Genomic DNA, 12,331 nt, shown 5'->3' with positions numbered 1-12,331 from the left:
TATGTGTCTAAACACCAGTATGAAGAAACGCCTCTCTTTTTATTGCCCCTAAACCAGTGGTTCTAAACGTGGGGGCGCGGCCCCCCTAGGGGGGAGTCAGAAATTTCCAGGGGAGGGGCGCGAACCCTAGGAAAAACTTAAAAATTCTCTAATTATATTCATTATTTTCTCAACAAGAAGTTTATGAAAAAATGCAAAAATGCCGCCCTGTAACGTTAGTTTCTTATAGTCTACTACCCTAGTTAGACTCGTTGGGGCTAAGAACAAAAACAGCCCTTCTCTTTCTCTTTATTTTTAATTTTCCTTTGAATCTGGGAGGGAATTTTAATCCCTAGATGCCAGGGGTGGCGTGGAGGGAAAGCCCAACTCTCAGAGGGGGCGTGGTAATAAAAAGTTTGAGAAAGTAGACTTGCCTAAATGAGATGCGCAGAACTGTGAACTGCGAACTGGTAGATTATTGGAACACCCGCTGGACGAAGAGGCCCTAGTGGTGATGCAGGACTTATCCCAGCTGGCTTCCAGGTACTTCCAGTGAGGGCCTGGATTCTGCAGTCCGCTGAACAACGGATTTGGGTCCAGGTTGAACACCTGGAATGAAAAGAGGGAGAATGGTATCGTTAATGTCAGTCGGGTTGGCTAGCACTCTGCTAGGCCCGAGCTCGAGTCTCCGGCCAGCCAATGAAGAATTAGAGGAGTTTTTTTCTGGTGATAGAAATTCATTTCTCGCTATAATGTGGTTCGGATTCCACAATGAGCTGTAGGTCCCGTTGCTAGGTAACCGATTGGTTTTCTTAGCCACGTGAAATAAGTCTAATCCTTCGGGCCAGCCCTAGGAGAGCTGTTAATCAGCTCAGTGGTCTGGTTAAACTAAGGTATATTTAATTTAATTTTAATTTGAGTGGCTGGATTCTGGAATCCGCTGAACCCTGGGTTTCTTCCAGGTTGAATACCTGAAATTTAAAAACAAAAAAAAAAAGAAAATGGCGTCGTTGTTGGCAGTCATGCAAGCGAAGAGACTGTCCTTGTTTCATGACGACAAGAAAGATTAAGATACGAAATAAATCTAAAGGAATTATTTACAAATCGTTTTACATGAACTAAACAATACATATCCTACTTTTAAAAAAAGGGGATTATTTACAACAGAACAGAATATAGAATTTAGGACAAAGGCCAAGCGCTGGGGCCTAGGGACCTCTGAGGTCATTCGGCGCTGAAACGAAAACTGACAGTGAAAAGGTTTGAAAGGCGTAACAGGAGGAAAACCTCAAAGCAGTCGCACTATGAATCAATTGTCAGGAGAGGGTTGAGGAAAGTAAGGTGGAAGAAAGAGAATATGACCGGAGTATTATCATTATTATTATTGGTGCTCAGAAGATGAAGAACCCTATTCATATGGAACAAGCCCACCACAGGGGCCACTGACCTGAAATTCGAGTGTCCAAAGAACATGGTGTTCATTAGAAAGAAATAACAGAAGGTAATAGGAAATGCAGAAAGGAAAGATCAGTTATTAGAAAAGAGAAAATAGTGAACAAATGAATACTTAGACAGACAAAAAATGTCAGTAAAATGATTAAAATGCAAGGAGAATCGTTCATTCGAAAGAAGTAACAGAAGGTAACAAGAAATGCAGAAAGAAAAGAAAAATAAATGAACAAGTGAAGAAACAAACAGATAAACATTAACAAATGAAGAAATAGAAATTAACAAGTGAATAAATCAACAGAAAAATACAAATGAATTATCTGTCGCGACTTCGCTTTGAACTCCTGAAATCACAACTGCAGAGCGCATTATGTCTGTGCGTGTGGCACCTTTCTCCTGCGCCTTAAATGACCCTGTCCGATTAAATTACTTCCGGTTAATCTCCCCTCTACTTACCACGTGCTCCTTGCCCTGCCCAGGGGCGTAGGGGCGGTCGGTAATGCAGACTGCGGGCAGTTCGTACGGCTGATGGAAATCGAATGTGATAATAGCGAGGTCATGTTCGTGCACGCCGTTGTTATAGCGATACCTCGGGTGTATGTGGATCCTTTCAGGCTGAAATAATAATAATAATAATAATAATAATAATAATAATAATAATAATAATAATAATAATAATAATAAGCTTTCTGAATAGTTTAGCATATTTTTTGATAGATATTAAGGTGGATTTTAATACATAATAATAACACAATAATAATAAACAATAATAATAATAATAATAATAATAATAATAATAATAATAATAATAATAATAATAATAAGCTTTCTGAATAGTTTAGCATATTTTTCGACGGATATTAAGGTGGATTTTAATACGTAATAATAATAATAATAATAATAATAATAATAATAATAATAATAATAATAATAATAACTTCGTGAACTGAAGAAGGAAGTGTCATATCTTAGTCTACTGCTTATCATTATATTGGAATTCCTTCAATCAATGATTTATTCTCTTAGCTGGTGGCTGGCTTACAGTATTAGGCCTTAGGCCCGCAATGGTCCCCTGCCAAAGGTGGCCAGTAAGTGTGGTAAGGTGTCAAAAGGGATAAGAGGGTTGCTGTGGACCTCTGGACTCGTCCCAGTCAACCGAAAGGACCATTTCTTAATGAAGTCAGTTTTTAAGTTATGGAAATTTTATTTGGGAATTGAATTAAGAGTTATTCTTTTCTATGAATGGAGACAATAGGAAATATTCGGAGTGGCGTGAGTCTTAAAATGGAAAAAACAATTCAGTTACGTACCTGTAAAAATATATTTCTTTATAAAAAAAATAATTCTGTACAGAACTTTCAAGTTCCTGTACAGATTCCGAAAAGCTTTCCTTACGGACTCACTTCTTATTAATAAATACATATGACAAGCTACATAACTTGAGAATGTTTCTCCAAAGGAAGTACTATTGAAATCCTGAGCAGGATATACCGAAATTGACTTACTCTGGTTTTAATAGAAGGATTATTGAAGTCCGGCCCGGGGAGTTCGATCATGTAGTCCTCCAGCTGATCGTCCGGTTCATTTCCTACGGGAGATCTGCAAAGAAGGACGAAGGATTTCGAAGGATTTCATTTGGAGCCGTTTCCACGACCGCAATGAATAAGTGAGAGAAGGAGTTGCGAGTCCTCTCTGGGAATTGATAAGAAAATGTCTGTTAGACTGTTCAGCGAACATCAGGTTTTGGAAATAATTCGATCAGTGGAATTTTTCCCGAAACTTCAACATCTTAAATTAACCCAGTCGTAAAGTTTTTGAAAAATTGTAGTTTAATTGGCAAAATATAAATAAAAATATACATATAAAAACAAATCTTAGGGCCAGCCCTGTGAAAGCTGATAATCAGCTCAGTGGTCTGGCAAAACTATTTCCATAATAATAATAATAATAATAATAATAATAATAATAATACAATAATAATAATAATAATAATAATAATAATAATAATAATAATAATAATAATAATACGTAGGATTCCTTATGGGGAGGCTACATAATGCTATGAAAGAATACTTTTTACATTGTAAGACCCCATTTAGGATTTACATTGAAAATCATTTAGGGATTTCATTATGTCATTCTTTTCTCGAGATCTGTACATAGAACTGTGAATAATTCAATTATTCAAAAATAAGTCCCTCCTGGAGACGTATACAGATTTTTTTTTTTTAAATTAAAAGAAAATAGTCATTCATGAGTTCTCATTGAGGATTTACAAAAAAAAAACCGAGACTCTCATAATTTAGTCCTTTCCTGGTATCTCTATAAAAAAATCCTGAAGGACCTCATGACCTGTGAATCCTACGCCGTTAGTAAAAGTGTCCTCATTACATTTGGCAAAGCGTAGAAGCATCCTACTGCTAGAAAATGGGTTAAGATTTTATTTGGTCCTTCTTTCCATTTTCTCTCTCTCTCTCAGGTCATGCTGTTAGATAAAGAATTAAAATATTATTAATTGTAAAATGTTAACATATCGAGTGGAGGCGTGTGATATGAGAGAGAGAGAGAGAGAGAGAGAGAGAGAGAGAGAGAGAGAGAGAGAGAGAGAGAGAGAGAGAGAGAGAGAGAGAGGAGACGTTATTTATTGAAAGAAAGAAGAATTGAAAGCCACTATAGGAAATGCAGAGAGAGAGAGAGAGAGAGAGAGAGAGAGAGAGAGAGAGAGAGAGAGAGAGAGAGGGAGATAATTAACGGAAACATTATTGAAAAATTAATTTAATAACTTGACGAGAGAGAGAGAGAGAGAGAGAGGTAGAGAGAGAGAGAGAGAGAGAGAGAGAATCATACATCAAACGTTTCAGAAGTACAGTTTCTTCGGCGCACCGAGCTTTTGTGCAGCCTACAGCGTATAATCAAGCAAGCCAATGACAGTAGAGATCTATCTCGGTGGAAGTCGGTTAATGTTGTATGAAATCATGCTCATGAAGCTTTAAAATCACGGTCTGCGGTGGCCTGGCTTGTATCGCTGCGCCACCCACGAGGCGGCTTAACTTAATCCTAATGTAACAAATTATTGAGGCTAGGAGGGCCGCAATTTGGTATGTTTGATGATTGGAGGGTGGATGATCAACATACCAATTTGCAGCCCTCTAGCCTCAGTAGTTTTTAAGATATGAGGGCGGACAGAAAATAGCGCGGACGGACAGACAAAGCCGGCACAATAGTTTCTTGTACAGATAACTAAAAATTAAAAAACAGAATTAACTACTTAACAATCCTGAAAGCTAAACAAGTCAATTTAACAACTTTTACGCAACATTTACCGAGTGACGCAGTGGGCAGCAGTGATCAGGCAGTTCCTCGACACCAAGGTGCCCGTGCAGTGAATTTGGCCCTTCTTGTAGATGCCCCTGACCCACGACCACCTCCTGAAGATGGGCATGTCCTGAGAGGGCTGGGGTAATCTACCACATCCTATGGGGTTAAAGGATGGGATTAGAAGGTTAGGAACGGCTGAGTTACGTCAGAGGATACGGGAAGGTTTGGTTGCCTCGTAGGATTCTGAAATGATGCGTTTTAGGATTGTGGGGTTGAAGGACAATTTAATTAATTTATAATAAACAGCAAGTTATCATATATACATACATAATTACACACGCATATGGAAACAAATAGATACGCAGGAGAGAGAGAGAGAGAGAGAGAGAGAGAGAGAGAATTATATAACAAAAGAAAAATAAGTTTGTAATTCCCACTGAAACTTATTTCCCGTGAAGAGAGAGAGAGAGAGAGAGAGAGAGAGAGAGAGAGAGAGAGAGAGATAGGAATTATATAACAAAAGAAAAATAAGGCTGTAATTCTCATTGAAACTTATTTCCCGTGAGAGAGAGAGAGAGAGAGAGAGAGAGAGAGAGAGAGAGAGAGAGAGATAAGAATTATATAACTAAAGAAAAATAAGGTTGTGATTAGAGAGAGAGAGAAGAATTATATATCAAAAGAAAAATAAGGTTGTAATTCCCATTGAAACTTATTTCCCGTGAGAGAGAGAGATCAGAATTATTTAACAAAAGAAAAATGAGGTTGTAATTCCCATTGAAACTTGAGAGAGAGAGAGAGAGAGAGAGAGAGAGAGAGAGAGAGAGAGAGAGAGAGAGAGAGAGAGAGAGAGAGATAAGAATTATATAACTAAAGAGAGAAAGAGAGAGAGAGAGAGAGAGAGAGAGAGAGAGAGAGAGAAGAGAGAGAGAGAGAGAGAGAGAGAGGGATTAGAGATAAGGGAAAGAGAGAGAAAGAAAATAACAAAAGAAAAGTGAGGACATCATTCTAAACCTTAACATTACTTCAAAGAGAAAGAAAAAGAAACGCTCAATTCATCTCCCAAAAGACACTGGGTCTAAGGATACCATCTCATTACCAGCGTTCCTGCAGGACACCCTTAGGCTATTCAAGAAGGCGGACCCAAGCCTGGGTTCCCAGGCTCCTGTAGGCGAACATTGGTAGATCCCAGCGCCCCCGTCTCCCCCAGGCCCGAGGAGCACATCCAAGGAGGTCTGGGGAAGTAAGAATAGACGAATAGACCCTTCTATTTACTTGAAAAAAATGGACACTTATGTGTGAAACATGTTATAAACATGTTGGCGACTTGTTGCACGCACATGTCACAAACATGTTGAATATTGAAATGACTGGACACTTTTGTGTAAAAAATTTTTTATAAACATGTCGACAATTTATCGCATACACATCACAAACATGTTGCATATTTAAAAGACTGGACACCTTGGGTAAAACATGTTATAAACATGTTGGCATCTTGTTGCACACACACATCACAAACATGTTGAATATTGAAATGACTGGACACTTTTGTGTAAAAAATTTTTATAAACATGTCGACAATTTATCGGATACACATCACAAACATGTTGCATATTTAAGACTGGACACCTTTATGTAAAACATGTCATAAACATGTCGGCGACTTGTTGCACACACACATCACAAACATGTTGAATATTGAAATGACTGGAGACTTTTGTGTAAAAAATCTTTTATAAACATATCGACAATTTATCGCATACACATCACTAACATGTTGAATATTTAAAAGACTGAACACTTTTGTGTAAAACGTGTCATAAAATGTCGGCAACTTCTTGCACACACATCACAAACATGTTGAATAATAAAAAGACTGAACACTTCCGTGTAAAAAAAAAGTTATAAATATGCTGGAAATTTATTGCACACAGATCACAAACATGTTGGATACAAGTTGACGACTTATTGGTAGCCCTAACAACTGCTTTGCATGATTATCCAAAATCAGCCACAGATTCGTTCTCTCCGCTTACAGTCATTGACTTGTTTTCAACATATTTGTGACATGTATGCAATAAGTTGCCAACACGTTTATGATGTGTTTTACTAAAGTTGCTTACAAAGCAACCCTACACAGAACCACTGGCTGGATTCGCACAGTCTAAATAGTGATATGGCAAATTAGCAAATGGAAATGAAATATAAACAAGTAAAAAATGCGCCGAGGTTTCTCCGAGTTTTCTGTACAGCCGCTACAACGCATAATGAAGGCTACCGAAAATAGATCTATCTTTCGGTGGTCTCGGTGTAATGCTGTATGAACCGCGGCCCATGAAACTTTAACCACGGCCCGGTGGTGGCCTATCCTATAGCGTTGCCAGATGCACGATTATGGCTAACTTTAACCTTAGATAGAATAAAAAAAAAAACTACTGAGGCTAGAGGGCTGCAATTTGGTAAGTTTGATGATTAGAGGGTGGATGATCAACATACCAATCTGCAGCCCTCTAGCCTCAGTAGGTTTTAAGATCTGAGGGCGGACAGAAAAAGTGCGGACGAACGGACAAAGCCGGCACAATAGTTTTCTTTTACAGACAACTAATAAGAAGCAGGTGGAAATAACAAGAACAATTCTTTAGACGGGAAGAGATTGAGTCCCCAACACAGGAAGTCATTTTGCAAACCTCGGAGTTAGATTAGGAAAGTGTAGTTAGTTTCGCCTTTTTTTGTCTTGCCATGAATTTAATCTTAAATTACAGTTTAATTATTTCAGGAATTTTCCAAGTCGGTTCAGTGGCCACCTCTGCTATGGGTATGTATTAAAGATGACAGGAATATTAGAGAAAAATTAAACATTTTCTTCCTCTCTACAATAATTTTATGCAGAAGATTTTATGGTAAAACATTACCACGAAGCAACTGAGGGAAAATTCACATTTCAGTGATTGTACTTACCACGGGCTTCAGGCTATCCTGACTACTGCCTTGGCACTGCACTAAAAGCACAGTCAAAACTGGCACGGTTGTGCCAATTCCACATCTGCGGGGATAAAGAAGAAGAATTTTATATCAGTACTTAAGAATGACGTTCGAACATTATCATCCAAATCACCTTTATGCGTGATGTATCCGAAAACAATAAATTTTAAGCTCAGAACATAATATCATTATGGAAGCCTTTAGAAATTTATGATATGCAATTTTATGCAACCCATATACATGAGCTATACTGAATAAAATGTAATTTAACCTGACCTAAACTAACCTCAGGTTCAGAGACCTTCCAATATATGTAAAATTCCTTGCGCCTTCACCCCATTTCAGTGAGACTGTCTTCATGGCAAAACTCTAATGGTCAGCTCATGTTATAAATCAGTTTAGGTAAAAATACGTATTCATTTATGTTGCAAAAAATATAAAAAATACAAATCACGCATAAATTTTCATGGCGACCTTCGGCAACTACATAGGGAACATAATAGGAATGGAATATAAAGTTTAGGCCAAAGGCCAAGCACTGGGACCTATGAGGTCATTCAAGCGCTGGAATGGAAATTGAGGGAAGGTTGGTTTGAAAGGTGTAACAGGAGGAAAACTTCGCAGATGTACGATGAAATAATTGTTAGGAGAGGGTGGATAGCAAGATGGAAGAAAGATAATATGAACGGAGGTACAGTACAAGGGACATAATAGCCGCTGATTGGTGCATCGCAGAACAATCTAGCAACAATCTGAACATTAACCACGTTTATTAAACAATGGACAATCAAACTCGTAACTGAAAACGAATGAAAATGACTTACCTCACCCCTAACGGTGTATCATCTCCGCATATCAGTACCTGGGTCTTCACCCCAAAATCTTCAGGAATCCTGCACGTCACGCCTGAATCTGTCAACAGAAGACGGGTACTGTGTTCAAACACTGGGCATTTCACTACTCAAATGAAACATCATTTCTAAAATGAGCTCGGAATGAGAAATTTAATGATTTGGTTTGATTTTAAGAAGTTTAGGCTGTCAAGCCAAGCACTGGGGCACTTTTGGCCATTCAACGCTTCTGAGCAGAGGGAGCTGGAGTGGTTGGACTACAAGTTAAAGAGATCCAGACATAGAAGTGAGATGAACTGCAAGGATCCATGGGTGGAACTGGAAGAAGACCCCACAGTTGCACTTAGAAGTAAAAATTAAGAGAGAATGGACAGTAACACTGAAGAAAGAAAGAGGAAGTGGCGGTAAACGAAAAGGCTAAAGAAGTGGGTGCAACTAGGGGCAGAAGGGACTCTGCAAACACCCTTTACTAATGTCTACAGTGCACCAAGGGTGGTTGCACGAGCAGCAATACCCCCTAAGGAAACGAAATATGACGATCATTCCCTGAAACATTCCCTACGGAAACGAAATTTTAGGAGAATTCCTTGAAATTTCACCTAAGGAAACCAAATTTGACTAGAATTCCTTGAAATTTCTCCTACGGAGACGTAATTTAATTAGAATTCCTAGAAATTTCCCCTACGGAAACGACATTGGATTAGAATTCCTTGAAATCTCCCCTACGGAAACGAAATTTTATTAGAATTCCTTGAAATCTTACCCACGAGAAGGAAATTTGACACTAATTCCCTGAAATTTTCCCTACGAGAAAGAGAAATTTGACAACAATTCCCTGAATTTTTCACTACGGAAACGTAATTTGACCAGAATTCCTTGAAACTTCCCCTAGGAAAACGTAATTTGACCAGAATTCCCTGAAAGTTTCTTTACCCTGAATCAAAGAACAAGGAAAACCGCTCCTCCAACTCACTGACGACGTTGCAGTCGATCTCCGCGGGAACGCATCGGCTCCGGAGCTGAGGACATCGCTTCTCGTTGGCGAAGCATCCTGACGGAGACGAAGGAGCAGGCGGCGACGCTGTGGACGAGGGGAACGGGGCTACCGTAGGCGAGAGGGGCTGTGAAGGGGTTGGACCTCCTTGGGGAACCACAGAGCTATTCTAAAGAAGAAGAAGAAGTATGGAAATAACGTTATCTAGATATTTGAGATTTACACCATTGCATTTATTTCTTTTAACACAATAAATAATTTTCCCTATTATATATATAAAGTATATGTACATATACTATATACTGTATATATATTTAAATAATATATACTGTATATATATATATATATATATGCATATATGTAGAATCTACTGGTCACTTTTTACCAGATACATATGTAATTGTAATAGCCACAATGCCCTCTTAACTTCTCGAATTCTTCGCGTTTTTTTGGATACGCGTGTCGAGAAGTTAAGAGGGCATTGTGGCTATTACAATTACATATATATGTATATTTATATAATACATACATACATACATACAGATATATAAAAATATACATACTCATATAAATGTATGCTAATATATATATATATATATATATATATATATATATATATATTAATATACATACATATACATATGTGCACGTAAAATATATATATATATATGCTGTATATATGTATATTATACAATAAATTACATTATATGCTATTGTGTAATTACACAGATTACACATGTATTACAATTACACAGATATATATATATATATATATATATATATATATATATATATATATATATATATATATATATATATATACATATAATAAATTACTTACCGTACAGCCCAGGTTGCTTGATCCAGGAAGACAGAACTGGTTCAGGAAAGCCTGGACGTTTGAGAAATTCACCCCCTGGCATAACACACGATCGCCACCTGTAATTAAAGGAAGGATTACTTAAGGTGCGCCCAGGTGCTTACAGTAATTAAGGAATGTGGGAGCAAGATATTGGGATACTGAGGAACAAGTGAAATATTATTGTGGGGGTTTTGTGGGTGGAATAGGATACAGTGCTTGATATTCAGATTTTTTTTTCTGAACGCATTCATGTGTATATATATGTGTGTGTATTTATATGTATATGTATATATATGTATATAGTACTGTATGTATATCTGTATATATATAGATAGACATAGATATACATGGATATATATATATATATATATATATATATATATATATATATATATATATATATATATATATTTCTCTTGGTTTCACAGACTCATACACTTTAAAATTTAGAATTAAGGGTAAGTGGTATTAACATAAACTGTCATCAGCGGGACAGACATTATCACTACAGCTCAAAAATAAATAATAATAATAATAATAATAAACAAACAAAAACCAAAAGAAATTTAAAGACGTCATTTGGAGCTAAGGATTTTCACAGTGTCTGTCTCCATTAAGTTTGACTCCCACTAATAAAGATCAAGATAAGGCTGTTGCTTATTTTGCATGCACCGAGAGATTTGTATGCTTAAGAATACTATACACGCACACACACACACAAGCATATATATACAGTATATATATATATATATATATATATATATATATATATATATATATATATATATATATATATATATATATATATATATATATATACAGTATATATATATATATATATATATATATATATATATATATATATAGTATATATATATATATATATATATATATATATATATATTTATATATAATCCCTATATATATATATATATTTATATATATATATATATATATATATATATATATATACATACATACATACATACATACATACATACATACATACATACATACATACATACATACATAGGTGAAAGTGAAGTGTCTGTCAAACTCAGACAAACGAATTACAATTGGTTAATGTCAATTTCCTGCACGGCATTCGTTCACAAGGAAAGGCTTAAAGTCTCCCTGGTATTACCTACCACTGTTTTCCCGAAAGACTGGTTTAACCAGACTTGAAGGATGAAGCAATAAAATCCGTCTTTCTCAGTACCGTGCATTGAACGTAACCTATTAAGTAAGTAACTGCATCTGGCATCGGTAAAAGTCAGTTACCCCCGCTACCAGGGAACAAGGGTTCCCCCCCCCAACGACCACCAACTCCTCTGGACCCAGAGCAAGTGAAGAATGGGTAAATAAACTGGATACTAAAGAAAGTAATACTCTCTTCATACCCACATGGCTGAAGCAGTCAAATGGAATTCACTGTACACAAAAAAACAAACGTCAGTTTAGGATAAATATTTTCCATCCTCCCAGAGTTTGATTTTCACATTATGTTTTCATGAAAGTTCTTTGAACAATTGTAAGTTTATTATTTTAGACCTACCTAAACATAATACCTGAAAAATAAACTTGTCAGCAAACTATTCACACAGACACGCACACACATGGATAATTCATATTAAACAGGCAACATTAAACGTCTCAAAGTACTTGTAATTTTTAGGCCGAAGAACGAAAACAACTTTCAATAAAAAAAAAAAAACCGCTGAAATAATAAAGTCCTTACCTTTTAGCGTGATGAACGCAACAAGTATAATCCATCTGGAACACATTTTTCAAACGTCACTACCGTTTAAATCACTAACGAAACCATTCCGACCACTAACCAATCTAAGCACGAAAAGAATCCTTCAGTCGGCCGGACTTCAATCTCACATTTGTGTA

At 36.6% G+C, this 12,331-nt stretch overlaps 1 protein-coding gene across 1 annotated transcript in view; it reads right to left on the bottom strand.

Moving 5' to 3' along the window:
• The window catches only part of LOC136841457 (serine protease 44-like), a 13,591-nt gene extending 1,260 nt beyond the window's left edge, over window positions 1-12,331 (bottom strand). The window contains exons 1-10 of the mRNA XM_067108404.1: window positions 12,174-12,331; window positions 10,415-10,512; window positions 9,553-9,742; window positions 8,553-8,640; window positions 7,705-7,789; window positions 5,843-5,978; window positions 4,752-4,902; window positions 2,934-3,027; window positions 1,885-2,043; window positions 414-588 (exon numbers count right to left, since the gene is read on the bottom strand). Of these exons, the coding sequence (XP_066964505.1) occupies window positions 414-588; window positions 1,885-2,043; window positions 2,934-3,027; window positions 4,752-4,902; window positions 5,843-5,978; window positions 7,705-7,789; window positions 8,553-8,640; window positions 9,553-9,742; window positions 10,415-10,512; window positions 12,174-12,219 (1,222 nt within the window). The 5' untranslated portion in view covers window positions 12,220-12,331. The remainder of the gene's footprint in view (window positions 1-413; window positions 589-1,884; window positions 2,044-2,933; window positions 3,028-4,751; window positions 4,903-5,842; window positions 5,979-7,704; window positions 7,790-8,552; window positions 8,641-9,552; window positions 9,743-10,414; window positions 10,513-12,173) is intronic.

The sequence above is a fragment of the Macrobrachium rosenbergii genome, chromosome 9 (assembly GCF_040412425.1).
Source record: "Macrobrachium rosenbergii isolate ZJJX-2024 chromosome 9, ASM4041242v1, whole genome shotgun sequence".
Lineage (NCBI taxonomy): Eukaryota > Metazoa > Arthropoda > Malacostraca > Decapoda > Palaemonidae > Macrobrachium > Macrobrachium rosenbergii.
The sequence above is the reverse complement of the archived record's forward strand: the minus strand, read 5'-3'. Positions and strand labels throughout refer to the sequence as shown.